General features: G+C 32.9%; 3 protein-coding genes across 5 annotated transcripts; all 3 read left to right on the top strand.

Moving 5' to 3' along the window:
* Window positions 1-825: 825 nt before the first annotated feature.
* LOC115721140 (uncharacterized) lies at window positions 826-6,864 on the top strand. Of its 2 annotated transcripts, XR_004012391.2 has the most exons (12): window positions 826-1,141; window positions 1,329-1,418; window positions 1,588-1,710; window positions 2,017-2,184; window positions 2,273-2,359; window positions 2,496-2,629; window positions 3,295-3,339; window positions 3,677-4,684; window positions 5,003-5,131; window positions 5,234-5,356; window positions 5,457-6,288; window positions 6,586-6,864. XR_004012391.2 is itself a non-coding variant. In XM_030650392.2 (11 exons), the coding sequence occupies exons 1-11, from the start codon at window positions 1,121-1,123 to the stop codon at window positions 6,055-6,057; spliced, it is 2,529 nt and encodes an 842-aa protein (XP_030506252.2). In that variant the 5' UTR covers window positions 826-1,120; the 3' UTR covers window positions 6,058-6,376. The 2 variants fall into 2 exon arrangements, 1 of the variants encoding a protein (XP_030506252.2); XM_030650392.2 differs by lacking the exon at window positions 6,586-6,864 and having other exon boundaries at window positions 5,457-6,376.
* Window positions 6,865-7,705: 841 nt separating this feature from the next.
* LOC115719246 (protein PLASTID TRANSCRIPTIONALLY ACTIVE 16, chloroplastic) lies at window positions 7,706-10,442 on the top strand. Its single transcript, XM_030648208.2, has 5 exons — window positions 7,706-8,390; window positions 8,822-9,274; window positions 9,389-9,457; window positions 9,544-9,602; window positions 9,692-10,442. Exons 1-5 carry the CDS (start codon window positions 7,950-7,952, stop codon window positions 10,218-10,220), a joined length of 1,551 nt encoding a protein of 516 aa, XP_030504068.2. The 5' UTR covers window positions 7,706-7,949; the 3' UTR covers window positions 10,221-10,442.
* A 4,508-nt stretch (window positions 10,443-14,950) lies between these two features.
* LOC115720606 (tropinone reductase homolog At5g06060) lies at window positions 14,951-22,416 on the top strand. 2 transcript variants are annotated; one of them, XM_030649761.2, is made up of 5 exons: window positions 14,951-15,407; window positions 15,496-15,703; window positions 15,897-16,113; window positions 16,219-16,325; window positions 16,737-17,204. In XM_030649761.2, exons 1-5 carry the CDS (start codon window positions 15,109-15,111, stop codon window positions 16,923-16,925), a joined length of 1,020 nt encoding a protein of 339 aa, XP_030505621.2. In that variant the 5' UTR covers window positions 14,951-15,108; the 3' UTR covers window positions 16,926-17,204. The 2 variants fall into 2 exon arrangements, with proteins under 2 accessions (XP_030505621.2, XP_060966707.1); XM_061110724.1 differs by lacking the exon at window positions 16,737-17,204 and adding an exon at window positions 22,137-22,416 and having other exon boundaries at window positions 15,003-15,407.
* The last annotated feature ends 645 nt before the right edge of the window (window positions 22,417-23,061 follow it).

The raw sequence follows: 23,061 nt of genomic DNA, 5'->3' as shown, positions 1-23,061 counted from the left end.
CGTAAAAATAATCCAGTCACAAATGTAGAAAAAATCAATCGCACCAATCCAGGCGCACCAATCCAGTCGCAGATGCAGAAGAAATCAAACACAACTTGAAGGAAAAGCCACCAGAGAAATCGCAACAACCAGAAAAAAGAAATAAAACAGTCGACACAAAACCAAACACGAGAACCCAGCCGCAACAGTCAGTCACAAACGCAGAAAACAATAAACGACCAAAGGCTTTGAAGAAATCCACCAGTGAAATCACAAACAAACAGAAAAAAATAGAAAAATCCAATCGCAACAATCCTATCACAATGTAGTCACGATCGAAACCAGTCGACAAACGCAGGAACCAGAGAAATTGCAGCAAACCAGTCGATCGACAAACGCAGAAACAAACGAAACCTTGAGAGAAACTTTCACACATGCCAGCTGGCAAGACTTTTTTGGAGTTAATTAGAGAAAATCTGATTTAGTATCTTGTGTTTTTATAAAAAACATATTTGGTACTCTGTGTTCAATAATACTTAATTGGTATATATTTGGTACCTAAGATAAAATTTAATCAATACAACTTTATCATTTTAACTAAATAAATTTTAGTTTATGTAATTAATTAAAATTTTAGATAATTTAATTGTGTAAATAAAATTTTATCAAAAAAAATTTAAATTTAAAGTGACACATATGTATGATTTTAAAATATAGGGTAAATAAATATTATTAAAATACAAAATATTAAAAAAAATATATATATATAAAATACTAAATAAATATTATCAAAAATACAAAATATTTGACGTATTTAGAAAAAATATAAGGTAGCAAATGTATAGACACCCAAATGAAAATTATTAAAATTTGTTTCTTTTTAAATAAAATTTTGCAGGTAGGTCAGTCCCCGCTTTTCTCACATCTTTCCCATACTAACACTTAGCTCAAACTACAAACATCGCTCTTCAGATTCACACCCCTTTCTTCCTTCCCACTCTGAACCTTCACAAATCAAATCCATGGCGTAAATCCAACCTCGTCCTCTGTGCTTCCTTTCTCTTTATCTTATCTGGTCACTCACTTGATCTAGTTTCCTTTAGCATTTCTACAATTTTCGTTTTTATCGAAACCCTAGAAAATGTCAGGAGGGTTTTTCCGGGTAAGTTTTGTTTGCTGGTTGTATTTGAATTCTCCGTTTTAATCTCAATTACTCGCTACTGTTCAAATATCTTTATATACGTATATTTGTTCGGATTGCTTATTAAAAATTTCTGAGTTTTACTATCTACATTTTTACTTTGAATTGGTGTTAAAATGAGAAATCTGCATGAGTTTTGTTCTTTTAGGGTACGTCGGCTGACCAGGACACGCGGTTCTCCAATAAGCAGGCAAAGTTGTTGAAATCACAGAAATTTCATCCTGAATTAGAGCACTTGGTTCGTGTTTGTTTTCTTCCTGATTTCATGATGATAATTTAATTTTTTTTTTAGTGGTTTGTGTAATAATTTGTATTGCGGCATTATATTGTGGGTAATCTCAGAAAATTTATTGAAATGATGGGTTTCGCCTTTTAGGTTTATTAATTGGGCGTTGTATCCTATGTAGGTGGACATGACAAAGGTCAGTGCAGATGTTATCCGTCCGTGGATTGCTACCAGAGTGACTGAACTGCTCGGGTTTGAAGATGAAGTGCTTATCAACTTCATTTATGGTCTTTTGGATGGGAAGGTAGTTTGGTTTTAGGGCGTAGTGTTTTTTTTTTCTTCTTTTTCTCAAGAGAGACTAGTTATTTGCTCCGTTATTATCGCAAACTGGAATTAGTTTGTATGTACCATGTTCCAACTTTCTCTAAATTTGCACGGTTAAATTTCCGTGGATATCTAACTGAGCAAGACTTGTTCTATTATTTTGATTTTTTTCCAAATTCCCTTTGTTTGAGAATAATGGTTTTTTGTATATTGATTTCTGTGTGTAGTGAATTTATGAATCAGTCAAAATGTCAAATTAAATAAAGCCTCTGTTTTTATTCAACAGGCAGTGAATGGGAAGCAGGTTCAAATTTCACTTACTGGATTTATGGAAAAAAATACTGGTAAATTTATGAAAGAGCTTTGGTCGCTACTACTGAGTGCCCAAAATAATGCTAGCGGCGTTCCTCAGCAGTTCCTTGATGCTAAGCAAGAGGAGACTAGGAAAAAGAAGGTTAAAACTTGTGTGTAGTAATATTGCTCTTAAATTTCATGTGCAGGAATTATATTTTTGGTTTATATTTATATTTTGATTCTTTCAGGAGGAGGCTGATCGGATTGCAAGCGAAATCCAGAGAAAGAGAGATAAGGAGAGTAGGGATCTTGAAGAAGAGAGATTGAAGAAGATGGTAATGTTATTATGTTCATGCTAGACCTGAAGTCTGTGGAAATGAGTTTTCGTTTTTAACTTTCGTTTGTGTTTTCATGCATTCAGCTAGCTTCTGCAATTATTTGGGTTCATTCCTTTACCTCAAACTACTGTAGGAAGGAAGGGTTGAAACAAAACCAAGCAATGCTGCTTTGGAGCCAAACTCAAGGCACAACTTGCCTAGGGATTCAAGTGATCGTCCTGAGGATGAAGTAACCGAAAAGAGGAATGGCACAAGAGCGAGGAATAGGTAGATATTTATATTACCTTTTAATGGTGTTTCTATGACATTTCCTGTTTGTGTATGTCTTCTTGTTCCTTAGACGACAATACATCGGATTTTAGGAACATAGATTTTCATTTATTATTGTTGAATATAGCAGAAAGTCATTCTAAAAAAAAACCTTGTTGTCCTTTTTAATATTTCAATTGAATGACCAGTGGCTTGATGATGAGGGCTTTGAGGGATATATATTTATATATATTAGAATTAGGGTTGTGATGATGCTTTTATTGTTAAGGCACGAATTATACACTATATGAAGTTTACACCTCAAAACCTATGCTTTGATAATAGAGATTTATGATTGGTCGATTACTGTGTATGCATTATAGAGATTTACAGTTTGAACTTTGATTGCTGGGTTGATTAAAATGGGTTCCACCAAGCAGTGGACTTATTTGGTGTATACACTGTGTATACATTTTTGCAAGATAGGGATTCACAGTTTGAACTTTGATTGCTCGGTTGATTAAAATGGTTCCACCAAGCAAAGATTGGCAATTTTCTGCATTTGTCAATGATGTCCAGTTAGTTTGAGATTACTTGGTTTAGATGGTACTGATGAATGGCTGTAAATTTGCAGATACTTAAAAGAAACATTAGAACTAATAATTGAGTTACCTTTCATACAGGATTTCAAGATCTCCTCATTCAGCAGGCCGTTCATCGTCTTCACGGTAATTGCTCCGGCTTGCTCTTATTGTCTTTATTATAGTTTTGCACAAAAACATATTCACACCAATCAGGTTTATAGAAAATTAGCATAGATTATCCTCCAAGGTCTATCAACAAGTAGTAATATAATACCAAAAGTTATTCAGAGTAGGTTTTTCTTATTTTTCAATAGAAGAAGCCGATTTAAACTTTTTTTCCTTTGTATTTTTGAGTTTATTGCTGGTTTTTAACTTAGAATAGCATAACGATGTTTTGCTTTTAGTCATATAGGTGTTTTAGTATAATTTTGTTTCAACATTTTTAAGATTATAAGATCTTACCAAAGCTATGATTTGTTAGTGAAAGACATAGGTCAAAGAGCATGTCCCGATCACCAGAAGCACAAGGTCGGCCCGTGACCTCTTCCTCTCCGAGAAGACGGTCTATTACACCTCATCGAAGGCGTTCACCTCGACAATCAATTTCTCCAATAAGAAAAAGAGGACTAAATTCCAAGAGATCTCGATCCCCCTCTCCATCTAGGCGTCGAGTAGGTTCTCCATATCGACATCGATCGCCCTCATTTGAACATCGTAGATCACCACCACCTTTGCGCCGTCGTAGATCACCATCGCCTTTGCGGCGGCGTCGATCACCATCACCTATGCGTCGGCGTAGGTCACCATCACCTTTTCGTCGACGTAGATCACCATCACCTTTTCGTCGACGTAGATCACCGTCACCTTTTCGTCGGCGTAGATCACCCTCTCCTGCACGTCATCGTAGATCTCCATCTCCAACAAGACGTCGTAGGTCTCCATCTCCTGCCCGTCGTCGTAGATCTCCGTCTCCTGATCATCGCCGCAGATCTCCATCCCTTGTGCGTCGCCGTAGATCTCCATCTCCCATGCATCGTCGTCGATCCCCATCACCAATGCGTCATCGTAGGTCACCCTCACCTGGACGACGACATATATCACCATCCCCTGACCCTCATAGATCTCCTTCCCCAGTACATCGTCGTATATCACCCTCACCAGTGCGACGAAGGTCACCTACTCCTATACGACGTAGGTCTCCTCCGGTGCACCGTAGGTTGCAAAGATCATCTACTCCAGAAGATGAGTCTCCATCTCTTGCACGTGGGAGGTCACCCGTTGCTGGCAGGAGGAGGTCACCAATTGGTGGTGGGAGTAGGAGGTCACCAGTTGGTGGTGGGAGGAGGCCAACCCTTGATAGTAGATCACCATCACCTTTTGAACGAAGTTCTTCATCTCCAAGTCAGCTTCGTTCCACTTCACCAATTAGGAGAAATTCTCTTAAGCATCAGATAAAATCTCCTATGCAATCACCTAGTGGAAGGATGAGGTCAGTGACACACTACTTTTGATAATTTAATGTTAAGCCTTTTACATCTGTTGAACTGTCTTTCATCTGATAAAATTACTTTTGATAATCTAATGTTAAGCCTTTTACATAATTTGAACTGGTTTTTCATTTGATAAAATTTGTTGTGTAGGGATTTTACTTGTTTCTCTTATTATTATTGTTTTTGTTGGGAGTATGAGGTTGTATGATCTAACTGCTTGTCATTTTTTCTCATTTTATTAACATTATAAAGTCAGAACTATTTGATAAGCTACAATTTTATTGGACTTACAATAATTATTCTCTTATGGCACATAGATCTGCTAGTTCTATGAGATCACTGCAAAGAGAATCAAGGAATCAAAGTGATTCCCATAACAGAATTTCAGCCTTGTCCCCATTGCCTGCATCACCGTCAGCTGGAAGGAGTACTAGCGAAGAAAGGAGGTATTTATTTGGCTTCTCACGTGTATGCGTATCATAAACACTTCGACTGTAATTAAAATTCTTCTGCAGCTTTATTATACTTATTTTTTATTTATCATCTAGTCCATATGAGAGCTCTATGAGGCAACCAAGGGGCCGAATGTCTCGGGATATTAGCTCTAGTCCTCCAAGGAAACCAAGAGATCAGAAACTTCACAACGACAGTACAGAGATAAGTGAAGCCAAGTAAGAAGCAAAGTGTTTTCGAATTATTTTTATACTGTTTTTGGCACAGAGTATTTAGTTAGTCCTGTTATTTATTCTGAGGACAAAAACATCCTGACAGGGAGAAAAAAGGAACCCTTGGGACTCCTGATCGAGATAGGCCTTCGAAAGTGTATAAGGAACCTCTGCCAGATGATGGACCACATGCGTTGTATTCTGGTGAAGGTAGAAAATCTGATGACAAGGGCCGCTCTCATTCAAAAAATATCAAAGAGAGCAGTCATGAGAGAGTTAATAATTATAGTGGGTCCTTTGATTCAGCTTCTGATGAAAATAATAACCATGGAGCTGGAGGTAAGGAAAAGAGAAAACATAAAAGATCAGAAAGGCGAGAATCAGCTTCTGATGATTATAGCTCTGATTCTGAAAAGGAGGACAGAAAAGAGGCTAAAAGGAGAAAGAAAGAGGAAAAGAAATTGCGTAAAGAGAAGAGGCGACAAAAACGTGAGGATCGGCGTCGCAGAAGGGATGAACGCCGGGCTGGGAAACTAAGAGGAAAGAATCAAAGTGATGCTTCTGCTTCAGATGATGAATATGGTGGTAGGAGAGATTCTCAAACTAGTGAGAATGAAGAGATGGAGTCTGAGCAGAAAAAGCTTGAGATTGAGTTGCGGAAGAAGGCTCTTGAATCACTTAAAGCAAAGAAGGGCATCAGTCAATGAATTTAAATATGCTGTTGTGGAATATTAAGCTTCTATTTCGTTTTTCTGATACTATAAAGCACCAACTTTAAGAACATTTAGGAATATTATCTGCTTGATTGAGAGTTATCAATATTTTGTTACTGTTTAATGCAGTCTGTTTACTGCTGGCAGCTGAAATGGATAATGAGGATTTCCCGAGCTTAATCTCGTGGGTGCAACTTTATGCAGGCATTGCTGCTAGATTTTCTGGTAATAACTGTCTTCCCTTTGTCGGGAAATTTTTCTGTTGTTAAAACTTAATGTTGCTTTTCAATCAATATGGAACCTGTTAATGTTATTTTCTGGCTGTATATTATTTGAATTTGGATTTCTGTACGTCTGTTTTTGATTGGGAATCAGAGTCAGAAGTGATATGTTATAGTTTGTTTGAAGTTCAGTGCAAGGAATTTCAGTCAATAATTGGCTGATCTTGTTTTAATAACTTAAAAGGTCTTGGTGGTTTCATTAAGGGTCACACTAAGCTGAGTTTTTCTGATCAATTGGTAGATGAAAATGTCATGGTTGAGCAGGCAGATCAGCGGTTTGTACATATATGCAGGCATTGCTGCTAGTTTTCTTTCTTTTACAGGCTCGCCCGTCAGAAGAACATTGTTTGTGCACCTCTTATGTAAATTTTTGTTTAGTCTAAGGCTTATGTGGCTCTTACCATGTATATAAGCAGATGCTCTGCCTTTACTGTATTTTAGTTCAAAATTCATGGTTGGCCACTCTCTAGTCAAAATAATAAAATATAAGTCAATGAATAAAAACATCTCTATACTACTATGAATGCGTGTCTTACTAGAAAGTAATGGCATTTTTTAGTTTATATATTTTTTTATTAGTTTATAAAATATTTTTATAGATTTTAAAATAAATGTGATTTGATATAAATATTTTTATAGTTTGATTAAACAAGATGATCTTTGTAAAAAAAAAAATGAAACTCTTTGAAAATTAACTGCTGCAAAGTGCAAAGTATAGCATTTTATACCAAATTTAATGAATAATCAACCTTCATTAACACGCACCACCAAAAAAAGTCCAGTCACTATAAATTTTAGCGGTGAATTCTCGTTGTCGTACATGTTGGTGTTGTTTTGGTACCCTAATTATCCAATTTTGGCCCTGTCCTGACAATATAAAGTATCACAATAAATATTATGTTTTTATATTTATTATTATATTAGTTTTAATATGTTATTATTAAATTTTAATTAATATAATTTTTTCCATTAATTTATATTAGTATTATTAAATTTTAAATTTACCTTTATATTATTATTATGATTTTATATTTTTTTTAATAAATTATTAAATGAGTATTAAATAATATATTAAATTTTGTATGAAAATTTATAATTATAAAATATAATAGTAAAAATTAATGTAAGAAAGTCACAATTAAAATATAGTTAAATTTTTACATGTAGCAAATGATATTAGAAGATTAAAATCTATAAAAATAGATGTCAATTTGTGGGCCACACGTAATCCCATATCAGAAAATTTATGTGGTTACATGGTGGATAAACCTTTTAAATGAATCTAAACTTTGGATGTTGAAACTATTGTTTACGTAAAAGAGCCAACCAAATTAAAAGAAGGGAAAGGAAAAATATCTGGTGCTCAATTTTTTCATAGTAGATAGACTATGCCACGTGGCGTGGTATCATTCGCCAGATGGAAATACAATTCCCATCCAGATAGAGATAATATGCGATGTGATTCAGTTGGAAGCGGCCAAAGCCAACATGGAGTATCAAGTATGGTAATGCAAAGAAAACTGAATTTGGAGGGAAAGAGGAAGACGAAGAAGAGTCATCCCTCCTCAAACTTAGAATAAGATACCCTTCTTCCTTTTCCAACTAATGGCTTCTACTCTCACTTCCCATTCCTTTCTTTTAACCACTGCACCCAACTCAAGGGGACTGACCCTCAAGACAAGGAGGCTCAAAGTTTTTGCCAAAGGGTCAGGACCCTTCTCTTCTTTTAGGCTCGGTAAAAATGCAGCCGCTGAAGCTGATTCTTCTTCCGAGGAAGGTGAAACCAATTCTAGTCCCTTCCGTTTTGACTTTGGGAAAATGCCTGATGTCAAGTCTTTGATCCCTGTTGTGAGTAACCCTTCTTCGGGGTTGTCGTTTGGGAACCCCAGGCGTAAGGATGCTGGGACTGTGTTCGTTGCTGGCGCCACCGGGCAGGCTGGTATTCGAATAGCGCAGACCCTTTTGCGTGAAGGGTTTACTGTAAGGGCTGGCGTTTCAGAAATTGGCGCAGCTCAAGGGTTGGCTCGTCTTGCTTCGAAGTACAAGGTCATTACTCTCACTCAATGATTTTGGTATAATCATATTTTAATATATACTGCTGTTTATAGTTGTTCTGGCCAGTAACATTAAATCATAATGGTTATACAGTTGTAAATTAGAATAGGATTAGATTAAATTATTTATTAATTAAATTTTATTTCCTTCATTATGTCTTCGAATTTCTTTTCATTATGAATATTATACATGAACGAAAACATGTAAATTGTGATGTCATTGAATTATATGAAGAATTTAAATTTAGGCATACATAATTCTTTTGTTACTGATGATTAAGTATAGGATTAGTCGATGTTTTGTTCTGATTTTATCATTTATTTGCGCTTATGATTGTAGCAATGTTTAGAAGAGTAAATCAATTACTAGTTGCTGGCTGTTTAACATATTTATGTTGGGTAACAATGGAATCAACAATGCAGATCATATCAAATGAAGAATCAAAACGACTGAATGCCGTGGAATCCACATTCCAAGATGCTGAATCCATTGCCAAAGCAATTGGAAACGCCAGCAAAGTTGTGGTAACAATAGGTCCTACAGAGAATGGCCCCAGTCAGGAAGTCACGGCAATGGACGCTTTAAAAGTTGTCCAAGCTGCCGAGCTGGCTGGTGTTGGCCACGTGGCAATAGTCTATGACGGGAACACAAGTCCTGGATCAACATACAACGTACTGGATGGCATCACTTCGTTCTTTAACAACATATTCTCTCAATCACAGCCATTGAGTGTACAAGAATTTCTGCAGAAAATCATTGAAACGGACATCAGCTATACATTTATAAAGACGAGTTTGACAGAGGACTTTTCACCAGAGAGTGCCTATAATGTTGTTGTGTCAGCTGAAGGAAGCGTTGGTGCAAACGACTACAAAGTAATGTAATGTATGCAGTAATGTGTAGACTAAAAAAATCATCATTCAAAAGATTTGGTTGTAAATATTTGTTTTTTGGGGTGGACATCAAATTTTGACTATCTATACAATCAGGTAGCCAAGTCTCAAATTGCATCACTGGTGGCCAATGTATTCTCAAACACGGCTGTAGCAGAGAATAAGGTAGCTACTTTTCTTTCTACCCAAGTTTTGTTCATATTAATGAATGTGTGCTATAATTGTCTATTGATTTCTTTCAACTGTTATAGGTTGTTGAAGTATTTACGGATCCATCAGCACCCTCCACACCTATAGGTGATCTTTTCAGGTAATCTTTCTCACCTTGTCTAACTAAAATTTTCATATTACTTGGATTCTAATTGAGCAGATGTTATTTCCTTCTGTTTTGGCATTTAGTTCCATTCCAGAGGATGGAAGAAGAAAAATCTATGCAGAAAGCATGGCAAAGGCAAAAGCAGAGGAAGAGGCCATAGCAGCTGAGAAAGCTCGGGAAGCTGCTGTGGTCGCGAAGCAACTTGAGGATGAGGTAAAAAAGCTGTCGAAGAAAGGACAGGCTGCGAGTTTAGGTGAAGATGGTGAAGAGAAAGCAGAAGCTGCTGGAACTTCATTGGATAACCTATTTAGCAAAGCAAAAGATGTGAGTTCTGGATTGTCCTGGGACAAACTCAGCTCACAGCTTGCAGCAACCGTTCAAAAGGCACAAGAAACACCAAAAGTGCAGATTGCAACAGTGAGGGGACAGGCCAAGGCTCGGAATCTGCCATCCCTTAAAGCTCTTGTCAAACAGAACAGTCCTGCTTCAAAACCAAAGGTGGAGCCAAAGTCAAGTCCCAAAGGGAAGCAGAAAGAAACAAAGTCACCGGAAGTGAGGAAGGTATTTGGTGGCCTGTTTAAGCAAGAAACCATATACGTTGATGATGACTGAAGAGCCTTAGTTACTACTGATATATATATTATTGGTATAATTTTAAGTAGTTCGGCTAAGATGGGTTGTATTTTGTATAATTGTACTAGTCCAAGTCTTTTTTTTTTTTCTTACTTTTGTGAAAAAAAAATAAGCATCAATTGATTTCTATATTATAATTGTAACTTGATGTTGAAGTCTTAACAATTTTATTAGTATCATGTTTGGATTTATTTATTGCAATATTTAAAAGAGAAACTATAATAAATAACCTAAAATTATTAAATTATAGGATTATGTTAGTAAATATTTTCACTTTAAAATTTGTAGTAAAATGACTTTTTAGATTATTTATTATTTATATTCTCTTTTGCTACATAAAATAATAGGTAAATTACGGCATAAATACCTAATGTTTTAGATTTTATACAGTTAAATACTTAATGTTTATTTTTGGAGGTAAAAATACTTAATGTTACAATTCTCTTACACCGTTACTACTATTTCCATTAACTTATCATAAATATAGACACGTGGAGGGCTCAAATGCATTATATTTATTTATTTTATTTTAAAATTTAATATTCTTAATATCAAAAACTAAATACTACTTATTAAAAAAAAGATGCAATACTAAATTACCATATCCGAGTGAACCAGTACAGTATATGGAACATGCTTATCGAATTGAAGTGCCAATATCATGTGAAAATTTTTATGAGAACTGTTTTTTTAGAACAAGTAGCATTTAATTTCTAATATTAAGAATATTAAGTTTTATAATAAAATAAAATAAATGTAATGCATCTCCCTTTACGGGTCTATATTTATGAGTTAACAGAAATAGTAGTAACAGTGTAAGAGAATTGTAACATTAGGTATTTTTGCCTCCGAAAATAAACATTAGGTATTTAAGTGTATAAAATCTGAAACATTAGGTATTTATGCTGCAATTTACCCTAAAAAAATTAATAATTTATTTTTTTAATTTTTTTTTGAATTAGAAGCAAATACTTAAAGATTATGGTATATTAATATTAGTTTTGTTAAAATCTTTTTTATTTTAAAGTTAGGTCGAATTTTTTTTTTTTTTTGACTTATTGTGGGTTGTTCGTATATAGAATTTTTTGTAAACTATATTTCTATTTTGTTGTATAGTATATTATTATTCTTATATAATATTTATTTTTTATTTTGTTATGTATAATAGTTGTATATAATTTTGTCAGCATAATACAAACATTTTAATGTATATATATAATTTTATTGGCATGCTATATATATTTAATTATTATTTTTATATATTTTAATTGTATGGTATATATTTATTTTAAATAATATTTATTTAGTTTCTATTTTATTATATACAATGGTAGTATATAATTTTGTTGTCATGATATATATATATTTCAATTGTGGTATATAATTTGGTTAGTATAGTATACATATATATTAGTAATATATATATATTTCTTATTATTATTGTTAGTATATATATTTCGGTGAATGATATATGTATTTTTTGTTATACGATATATTATTTTTTTTTTCAAATAATATATAAGTTCTATTTTGTATTGTATTTTTGTTGACATGATATATAATTTATTAGCATCTTATATATTTTTATTGTATAGTATATGTTTTTCTTTTAATATGGTATATAAGTTTTATTGTATAGTATATCAATTTATTTTAGATCATGTTTAATTTTTATTTTATTATGATATATATTATATAATTTTGTAAGTATGGTATAATTATTTTATTGTTGTATATAATTTTGTTAATATAATATATACAATTTTGTTAATAATATATACTATATTATGTATAAATTAATACGAAAGCAATTATCTCTAAAAAGTATGAAAATAAATTGATTTGGATGAGTGTAGTCCTTATTTTTAGGATTGGCTTAAATTAAACTATGATGTAAAAGAGAGGATGGAAAACAAGTGTATTATGGTTGGTTGTCACTAGACCATCATGGTGTGGTTAATCGGGTGACTACTGTATGATTGGGTTTTTCTGACGCTTTTTGTAGCGAGGTTGCGATTTGTTGGTTGACTTTGGATGCAACAGTGGAAAAGAGTTGCAAGTTTGTAATTATGGAGAGCAATTTTAGAGTAGTTATCAATGGAGTGGACTTGTAAATGCGAGATTGAGGAATTATTCTAGTCATTGTCAAAGAACTTCATCTCTTGTTAGTTGTTTATTTTCTAGTATTGTAAGGACATATAATTTTATGGTCCATAATATGATTAAGTGGATGTTTGTTCACAATTGTTATGATTTTTTAAGGGCATGTTTACTTAAAGGAAATAAGAATCAATTGTATACAATTATTTACTAAATTTTAGAAAGGAGCTTATACAAATTACGGAAAAAATAAAGAAAAAAATTCTCCCCCTATTTTTATAAAGAATGCCTTTCTATTTCCTAACTTATTTTATTTTAATTTTAATTTTATTAATTAAAAATGAAAAAAAAAAACAAACATACCCTTTAAAAATTTGTAAAAAAAATAATAATTACATATTCTAACAATGACAATTTTGTCAAATTAAAATATTTTGATTACCTTTTTTAGTTAAGTAAATAAAATAATATGACTCTAGTTTTTTTTTTCCGGACAGTTTAGTAAACAGCATAATAAAATACTTTTTCCGATTATTTTATACTTTAAACTGGTTCATTATTCCTATTAATTATTCTGATTCCAGTTACAATTTAATAAATGCGACAAATATTTTCTTTATACCTATAAACCTCTTTTGTAACCACGCCGATGTCTAACTTCATTTAATTAAAATAAATTAAATGCTTTTATTTAAAATGAATTAAAAATAAAAAATTAAACAATATTAATAGGAAAATAAAAAATAGGGTAAATATTATTTTGAACTCTCTGTTTTGTAAAAATTACCGATTGGACCCTCTGTTTTGTTAAATGACAAAATGGACCATGTATTCTTTAAAATGGTAAAAGTAGGACCCTTACCATTTTGGACCCTGTGTTTTGCAAAAATTACAGATTGGACCCTGTATTTTGTTAAATGACAAAATGGACCCTGTATTTTCTAAAATAGTAAAAATAGGACCCTGAGCTTAATTTTTGACAACTTTTTTTTTTAATACAACCAACTTGAAGACAATGCTTAATACGAACAGATACAAAAAATGTAAACAGTTTTGTCATAGCAATTTTAGATCGGATTATAATTAAACTTTATTTTGACAAAAAATCAATTCAGAGTCCTATTTGTACTATTTTAGAAAATACAGGGTCCAATTGGTAACTTTTGCAAAACAGAGGGTCCAAAATGGTATTTACCCTTTTTTTTATAATATAACCAACTTGAAAATAATTCCTAATACGAACAGATACAAAAAATGTAAACAGTTTTGTCATAACACTTTTAAATTAGATTATTATTAAATTTTATTTTGACAAAAAAATCAATTGAGGGTCCTATTTGTACCATTTTAAAAAATATAGGGTCTATTTTATTATTTAACAAAACAAAGGATCTAATTGATAACTTTTGCAAAACATAGGATTCAAAATGGTATTTACCCATAAAAATAAGAAAAGGATAAATACTATTTGGACTTTGTGTTTTGTAAAAGTTACCAATTGGATCATCTGTTTTGTTAAATGACAAAATGGACCCTATATTTTTCAAAATAGTAAAAATAGGACCCTGAACACAATTTTTAACAATTTTATTTTTTAATATAACCAACTTTAAGACAATTTCTAACATGAACATATACAAAAAAATGTAATCAGTTTTGTCATAACATTTCTAGGTCAGATTATTTAAGTTTTATTTTGACCGAGTCCTATTTGTACAATTTTAGAAAATACAAGTCGATTTTGTCATTTAAGAAAACAGAAAGTGCAATTGAGAATTTTTGTAAAATACAAGTTTCAAAATAGTATTGGGTAATCTTACAATAGACACTCCAAAATTGAATACATCAATGCACCCCTTAAATTCTTAATAATTATTAGATGTAATATTAAGTGTACACATTATTTAGTGGGGTGTTGCACACAGAATATAATTCTTTTTCTCACACACGTTCCACTCTTCTATTTTATCCAAAAAAAAAAAAAAAAAATCTCGCTCCCTTAACCACCAAATCTCTATTTTTTTGTTACCTAACCCACTTTTCTCTCCTACACTTTCTATTTCACTTTCTCACTGCATAAACTTGATTTCAAGACTCATTTTTTAAAGTTGGTCAAGTTTTAAATTTCAAATGATCGCTTACTCTCAGCAATTAAATTATGCATCAACAAATTATCTTTCATTAGGTGAACTCTCAGTCTTTGAATAAATTGAAATAAGAATGAATCAAAATGAAATTACAAAAAAAAAAAAATGCACTAATCTTCACCTTCACCGGAGAAGACGGTCTGGGCAGTGAAGATAATGAATTCTCGTTTTCCCTGAACTAATTTTCCATTTTAATTATTTTTAATTATCTTTTTTAATACTTTATGTTTAGCTAGATAGACCAATGAAATAATAATTAAGGTATATATGAATGTTTACTCAAAAAAAAAAAAAAAAAAAAAGGTATATATGAATGCTTCTATATTACCAAATCAACTAAATAATTCAAATCCAATTTTAATTCAATATACCACAATCTACAATAACTTTCTAAAATTTTTATATGTGGACCAATTATACTACAGTGGAACTATTAATGAGTCTATTTTATAGGTGTCTATTAAAAAATTTCTTAATAGTATTTACTCATAAAACAATATTAAAAAAAAAAAATTGAAAATTCCATACGTTTTAACTGAGCAATTGTCTTTCCACTGAACTGAGAGAGGTGACAGCGTCAGCTACAATCGAAGAAATCAGCTGCAGAAACGCTTAGTCAAATGTCTCAAGCGCTAAGGCCACCACCTTGTTCCTCATTTTTCGCAACACTCACAACCTCTCCTCCTTGTTCTTCCAACCAGAGCTGCACCATATTCAACTCAACCCTCTCTTTCTTTAAGCTCCGAACCTCACCACCCACCCACTTTCACTTCTCTCCCAACAATCCACTCCGATCCTTAACACCAGTTGGAAGTCAAAATGTGTCGCATTCAAGCACCAGCACTACCCCAGAGTACAATCCCAGATGGTCACTTCGTGGAATGACAGCTCTCGTCACCGGTGGTACTCGCGGGATCGGGTACAATACGAACTCAAACACTTGTTTTTTATATGAAAAGAAAAAGAAAAATATTTAGACAGAGATATGGAATTGGGTATTCTTTTAGGCACGCTATCGTGGAGGAATTGTTGGGACTCGGAGCGAAAGTTCATACCTGTTCTCGGAATGCCGAGGAACTCAATAGTTGCTTGATGGGTTGGAAAAATTTGGGGTTTGAGGTTAGTGGATCAGTCTGCGATGTGTCGGAAAGGGCTCAGAGAGAGAGGCTAATGGAGATTGTGTCTTCTGTGTTTGATGGGAAGCTCAACATTCTTGTATGGCTCTCTGTTTTCTTATATGTTCATGAAATTATGTCTATTTTTTATGTTTATGTTGACAGTTACTGAAGATTAGAATTGTTTGGGGCTGCTTAGTTTAGGTGCTTTGATTGTATAAATACATTCTTGTAAAGGTATGAACTCCTTTTTCTTACGCTGCTAACTTAGGCACTGTTACCTCTATTTGCAGATAAACAACGTGGGAACAAATATAAGGAAACCGATGGTGGAGTTCACGGCTGAAGAGTTTTCCACTCTCATGGCAACAAATTTCGAATCAGTTTTCCATTTGTGCCAGCTTGCTCATCCACTACTTAAAGCATCTGGGAAGGGAAGTGTTGTGTTCATGTCTTCTGTGTCCGGATTTGTGTCATTGAAGTCCATGTCCGTTCAGGGATCAACCAAAGGTGCTAACTTGTTTGATTGAAGTGTTCTTTCATGTTTACATGTGCTGTCAACTTGAATAGTTCATAACTAAGCTGCAATCTTTCTGTTCATTTTTTCATTCTTAGGGGCAATCAATCAGCTTACCAAAAATTTGGCTTGTGAGTGGGCAAAAGACAACATAAGAATCAACTCTGTAGCACCTTGGTATATCGAAACATCAATGGTGAAGCAGGTATTTTTATTCACTCTGCTAATGTGATTTTTATTTCTGAACTAAAGGTGTTTAGAGTCGATGATTTGGTTATTTTGTTGCTTGCTACAATGCTTAGCGCTAACCTGTTAAAGATTTTGCTTCATATGAAAAGTAAAGCTTCTCTTACCGCATCTTTAAACACCTTTACCTTATTGAACTCCAACTGTTCAGAATTCTAGAGACAGAATTAGTTGATACCCAGAAAGAGCTGAATTGTTTCTAATCAAACAACACAGTGCCAACATATAAGTTTTACTATCTCATCTGCCCAATATCTTAGAGCAGCAGACTCAGTTTCTTTCAATTGTTACATTTTAAAACATTGCAAGTTCTTGGTTAGGAATCTTCCAAAAAATTTCTTTGGTTACTCTTGACTTTGCAATTTCATAGGTACTCAACAACAAAGAATACTTAGAAGAAGTGTATGCAAGAACTCCTCTTAGACGACTTGGAAATCCAGAAGAGGTGTCCTCTGTGGTGGCATTCCTTTGCTTACCTGCATCTTCCTACATTACTGGGCAAGTTATTTGTGTCGATGGGGGAATGTCCATCAACGGGTTTTACCCTACCCATGACTAGAAGTCCTGAAATTACAGGCCTTTCTGTGCTCAATCTTTGTGTGCTTTCTCCCTCCCTGAAAATCCAGTAGGCAACAAACGTAGTTAAGAGTTCAATGATGGAAGATATTAGGTATGAATCTGAGAGATAATTATTCTTTTTGCTTAGAGGGACATTTGTTGGCTTTTGAATAGTCAATTCAGGTAGTGGAATAATAATACTAAGTTGTTTATGGAAAGTAAAAGAATTCCAATTTTTGCAGAGCAAAAGGGAAAAAAAAAAGAAATCTTTTGATTCAAAGATCACTTTTGTAAATTCTATAATTAGTCCGAGCACTTGGCTAATCCTTAATAATATGTTAATAGCTTTTCTCAAACTCTGATAAAAGCCATTTTTTTTTAGTGTCGATTATAAAATGGTGAAACATTTAGGGCTTGATTGGTTTGAGATTTAAAAATTGTATTTTTTTAAAAGAGTGTTTTGGAAATAAAAATTTGAATTTTGTATGTGAAAAATTGTTTCTAAAATTGTGATTTATTGTAGTGTAATTTTGTGTTTTTGAGTTATAAAAAGTTAGATTTGTGATTGGTTGGGAATCTCAAAATAAAAAAGAGAGTTTGAAGAGTTTTTAGATTCAATGATTTGAAAACATAGAAAACATAAAATTATTGTTTTCATTTTAAGCTTAAAACTCAAAATCATATTCAGATTTAGCTTTTGTAAATACCAAACCAATCAAGTATTCTTATGTAGACCCCTACTTTTTAAGTTTTTAAAAACATAAAACTGTTTTCAAATCTCAAACTAAGGTTGAAGAGTATGCACATTAGAATTAGGTTTGAGGAGTGGCAATGAACACACGTATTATTTTCATTGGTTGTATGCATGCAAATTTTCTGGATGAATTTAAAAGTGGGAACTTTAGAATTTTCATTTTAATTTATTTTTTAGAGTAATAAAATCAACCTAACTTTAGCAAAATAAATATCAACATTTTTGGATAGACTTTTCTTGACCCACCATTTCTCTTAAGACAAACATAGAAGTATCAACACCTGAGATTTCGTATTCAACCTCTTAAGCTTTACTACAACTTGATCGTTATTTTTGTTTAAAATATCCTAGAACAAGAATTAGGAGTTTAGTAGCCAAAAACTTGTTGGAAAGAGTGGCTACTTATGCAAGTACTTAATATAGCAATGAACAAAGATGGTGTCTCCATAGAATGACTTCTCTTGTAACTGGCAGAACCTAAAGAATAGGGTACAAGCCTTTTCTTCTTCTTATTACTTCATTAATGTTTCAATTTGATAATCTTAGGCCTAATTTGTCAAAAGTTCTTTTTTGGTTTGTTTGAATGTTTTGTAAAACTTGTTTAGTTTTCTTTAACTGTTTAGGTATGCTATCATTGAAGAGTTAGCAGGACTTAAGGAAAACTGTGTATACTGTCAAGGAAATGGCACAAATAGAGTGCAACACATTTCAGTACATTTCCAAGTAGTCCCAACCATTTAGACAACTCATGATTTGGGTAATGATTGCATTACAATCTTTTGTTAGGAAAAGATTTCTTTTGCTGATGTATTGTTTTGTTGCCATTGTATCTAGAATATTCGTGTAAATTAGCAATTACGAAAAGGCCTCACCTCAGCCAAATTGAGCTGAGCAAAATATTCTCTCTTTTTTTTTTTCTTTTTTTAAGTTGGTATCAGAGCCTTTCTTTGACGCTTGTCAACTATGGCGGCTCTAAGAGACAAGACACCAGAGGCCTCTGTTGAAGGTGACAATGGTACCCCAAAAGTGACAGCATCTGCAGTGCAGCAAATGGCTTCGAATATTGCTGCAGGAGGTAGCTAAGCTCAGACTTAGCACTCAAACATGGTTGTGCCCAATTTTGGAAGCATATTGAACCATCTCTTTGCATTAAAACTGGATTGCAACAACTTCACACTATGAAAAACCATGGTGTCTGCAATAGTGCGTGTACACAAACTAAATGGCTATATTAAAGGTACTCTCCTTAGGCCACAAGAATTTCTCTATACTAATGTTGTGTCCACAAGTGAAATCAACCCTACTTTTGAGCAGTGGCTTGTGAACGATTAGGTGCTCCTCGGATGGTTGTATGGCTCTATGATAGAAGGAATCGCCTCAGAAGTTATGAGATGTGATTCAGCGGCCCCCTTGTGGTCTGCATTAGAAGCCTTGCATGGAGCACACTCAAAATTCAAAATGGATGAATATAGAACCAAGATTCAAACAACAAGGAAAGGATCTCTTACAATGCCAGATTATCTTTGACAAAAAAGACAATAGCAGATGCTCTTGCTCTTGCAGGAGATCCTTACCTCGAAAAGCTTCTTGTTGGTAACATTCTGTCTGCCCTAGATATTGAATATCTTCCCATTGCTCTACTTATTGAAGCAAGGCCATCCACCACCTGGTAACTACAAGGCCATTGGATGGGACCAAAGCCTAGTCTTAAGCACTTTCATGTTTGGGGATGTCCAGCTGTAATATCCAGATTAAAATAGTATTTATTTTTTTTTTCTCTCCTTGGGATATTAATTGTGTGAGGATAATTATCTTATATATTTGTGTTGTTAGTGAGTTGAGATTATTGCTTAGATTATTGTACCAATTTTTTAGAGAGAGTTAAAGTTATATTAACTACGAAAGTAAAATATTATGGTATTTTTACAAGGTAGGTAATCATTTAATTAAATCCCAATATGAAAGTTTATTAGGGTTTTATAAATTATTTAGTGGATTTTAATTAATGGTATAAGTGATATCAAATAACATTATTATAGAATTAATGTTAAAAATTCGTAGGTTTGGATAAATTCACAGGATTAAAAACTGTTTTACTAAAGCGATCATATCTGAAGTTCTAGAGCTCGGATTGAGGTGATTTCAGTGGCGTTGGAAAGATAATTCAAAGATCTATCAATTATGTAGAAATAGATTTATCGTAATTTTAACTTTATTGGGGTCAAAATTAAGCTACAAAGCGACGACCTGTTAAGTTTAGTATAGAAACCCTAAGTTTTAAAATTCAAATTTAAAACTTATATCTAACAAATAAGATTTTTATTTAATTATTCTATTTAGAGTTAAATTAGCATCAGATTATAGGGGTTATTTTATTATTTTCTTTTATAGGTTTAATTAGATTATAAAACCTAAATCTATCACATTCTTGATACGTAATATGCAGAGCCTCTAACCCTAAGAAAAATAAAACTCAATCTCTTTCTTTCAGCCTGAACACAATTCTTAGAGAAGACACTCATAAAATCCTATACCCTACAAGTTATTCATCTCGCTATCTATCAAAGATTTATAATTTTCCTTCTTGTTTCGTTCTCTTCGCCAAACAACACTCATGATTTTCATCAACATAAGATTGAGATCATCATCACCATTTTAATAATTTGAGATTTCAAGATCTAGCACTGTTTAAAGAGAGTCATCAAGAGGTAAGAGAGTTCTTCCACTTATTGTTGTGAACTGTTAGGTTAAACTATGAAATCTCATTTTTTTTATTTTTCTGAAAATTATTGTCTTAGTAAAATAGTCATATCTCTCTCAATATTGATCCGTTTCCAGCGATTTTTGTATCGTTAGAAAGCTTATTCGATGATCTAAATTTTTATGAAGAAACTATTCACCATTTCGGTGATATTCTAAATCGAAAATTATCATGTTTCTGATGTTGCTGTAAATCGTTTTTTTCATATTCCCAGAAAAAATACTTTCACTTAAAATACCATAACTCTCTCAATTCTCATCCATTTTTAATGATCTATATATTGTTTCAAAGCTTATTCGATTTCCCATAAGTTTCATGAAGAAACATTTCGTTAATTCGGAGTTATACTATGTTGAAAAGTTATTTTCCTTCTGTATCATTTGCTTCGTTTCTTGAATAATGTTCTTGCAAAACTGTTTTAGTAAAATTACAATATCTCTCTGAATATAATTCCAATTTCAAAGATTTTAGTATCATTGGAAATGAAATTTAATTTCCTAAAACTTTCGTGAAGATATTATCTTCTAGTTCTGAACCTTTCAATGCCAAAAGTTTATATTTTCGCTAAGTCGTATAATTCGTTACTCCATATTCTTTCTCAGAAATAGTTTCAGTAAAACAATCATAACTCCTTCAGTTTTAATCCATTTTTAATGATATTTATATCATTGGAAAGATAATGGAATTTCCTATAATTTTTATGAAGACAACTTTTAATGAATTAGTGTAGTTGTTGGTCAAAAATAGTGATCTTTCTGCTGTACTGTAAGAGTACGAATTTTAATATTAGGGCCTTGACCCATGTCTTATTATAGGTAGTAGTGACGAGGTAACAAGTCTTAAGCAGCGGGATTTGAGGTAAGGAAATTAAGTAGTTTTTATGTGTTGAACTGTATAATATAAATTATTTGTCTATTAAAATATTATTTGTGATGTATTATTATGAATGTGTATATAGTACTGAGAATGTGTGGTATGGACACAATATGAGTTTGTGAATCGATATATATATATTATGGTTGGTACGATTTGTATGTTGTATGCTGTATGATGTATGTGGTGTGTTGTATGTTGTATGTTGTATGCCAACATCTCAGGTACAAATGAGGGGCCATGGTAGGGTATGATACGGGGTAAGGCCGTTGAATGTAGAGATACCCTACCCTACATTTGTCTGATTCGTGTATGACATTGTTATGGTGGGGTATGACACAGTGATGTTACTGTTGAATATAGAGATACCCTATCCTATAACAATGGTAGGGCTACATAGGCCCAGGTTATTATATGGGTAGATTAGGCCCAGGATATTGTAGGGCCAGGCTAGGCCCAGGTTATGTAAGTAATGACTATGATATGCCAATGTTATAGTAAAGACATGATGTGATTGAAATAATTTTTATATATTATTGCTATGATTGTGCTATGAGTATGATGTCAGGCCTGTGATCCCTACATATATGTAATGGTTTCGTTTAGTACAAATATATGGTATATGATATAGCTTTCCATATCTGTAGTTATTTAAATTACAGTTATGAGCTAAGGCATATAATTTTGTTAAGACTGGATACGTTAATGTTATAAAGAATCGTATTATTGTGAATTTTAAGATATGTTTAGTGTATTGAATGCTATTGTATGTTAAGCATTTCCTTACTGGGCTTTTAGCTCACCCCCTTACTTTCCCCCTACAGGCAATAGACAGGGAACATTGAATGTAAGTTTGATGAGCTGGGTCAGTTCTGGTATGTATACTGCGAGGGGCTATGGACGAGCAAACGGTCTCGAATGCCGGTGGAGCCTTGGTTTATTTATTTATTTTTATTTTTATAATAAAGTAATCTGAGCTCAGTGGGATGTTACAAATTTATTTTTTTTGAAAGAAAAATACACTCAACTACTTATTTTGTTTTAATATGAATGATCATTCACCTTTTTGCATATTTATTGTAAAACCCACTGTGTATTTTCAAACAGCTTTGAATCTTTTTAATTAATGCATCAAAATTAGCACTTTGTAAAATAAGACAAAATATTGGGGCGTTACACCAGCTAAGGCTAGGCCTTATAGGCCAAATGAAAAGAAGCTGGAACCAAAAACTGTAAGCAGTTACTTTATTGGATATTCTGAGCGATCTAGGAGTTTTAAGTTTTATGATCCCATAGTAATTAAAGATTATATTGGAAACGAGAACTGCAAAGTTTTTTGAAGATATTGAGTTTGGGGGGAAAAATACGGTTACCAATAGTTGCTTTTGACAATGTTCAGGATTCCATTCTTAATATTGATCAAGTTTTAGATCAAGAGCAGCCAAACATAGTCAATCAAATCCCAAAGGTACAAACTCAACAACCTCAAGAACAAGTGCCTTTGCGACGATCCACTAGAGTAAGAAGAAATGTTATTAATCCAGATGAATACACAGTGTATCTTCAAGAACATGAGGATGACATTGGAATGATGGAAGATGATCCAATCAATTTTCATCAGGCCATGAAAACTTCTCTCAAAAGTGGAATGATGCCATGAATGAAGAGAATAAGTCTATGCAAGACAATAAAGTTTAGAAAGTTGTCTCATTACCCAAAGGTGTAAAACCAATTAGTTGTAAATGGATA

This window comes from Cannabis sativa, chromosome 2 (assembly GCF_029168945.1).
Source record: "Cannabis sativa cultivar Pink pepper isolate KNU-18-1 chromosome 2, ASM2916894v1, whole genome shotgun sequence".
NCBI classification, from domain to species: Eukaryota; Viridiplantae; Streptophyta; class Magnoliopsida; order Rosales; family Cannabaceae; genus Cannabis; species Cannabis sativa.
This window is presented reverse-complemented; position numbering and strand designations above follow the sequence as displayed.

Excerpts from the sequence above, each read along its gene's own strand:
- LOC115721140 (XM_030650392.2), top strand. The coding sequence starts at position 1,121 with ATGTCAGGAGGGTTTTTCCGG. Across the intron at positions 1,419-1,587 it reads ATCCTGAATTAGAGCACTTG|GTGGACATGACAAAGGTCAG; the intron begins GTTCGTGTTTGT and ends TATCCTATGTAG. Across the intron at positions 5,357-5,456 it reads ACAGAGATAAGTGAAGCCAA|GGAGAAAAAAGGAACCCTTG; the intron begins GTAAGAAGCAAA and ends ACATCCTGACAG.
- LOC115720606 (XM_030649761.2), top strand. The coding sequence starts at position 15,109 with ATGTCTCAAGCGCTAAGGCCACCACCTTGTTCCTCATTTTTCGCAACA. Across the intron at positions 16,114-16,218 it reads CGTTCAGGGATCAACCAAAG|GGGCAATCAATCAGCTTACC; the intron begins GTGCTAACTTGT and ends TTTCATTCTTAG. Across the intron at positions 16,326-16,736 it reads AAACATCAATGGTGAAGCAG|GTACTCAACAACAAAGAATA; the intron begins GTATTTTTATTC and ends GCAATTTCATAG.
- LOC115719246 (XM_030648208.2), top strand. The coding sequence starts at position 7,950 with ATGGCTTCTACTCTCACTTCCCATTCCTTTCTTTTAACCACTGCACCC. Across the intron at positions 9,458-9,543 it reads CGGCTGTAGCAGAGAATAAG|GTTGTTGAAGTATTTACGGA; the intron begins GTAGCTACTTTT and ends CAACTGTTATAG. Across the intron at positions 9,603-9,691 it reads CCTATAGGTGATCTTTTCAG|TTCCATTCCAGAGGATGGAA; the intron begins GTAATCTTTCTC and ends TTTGGCATTTAG.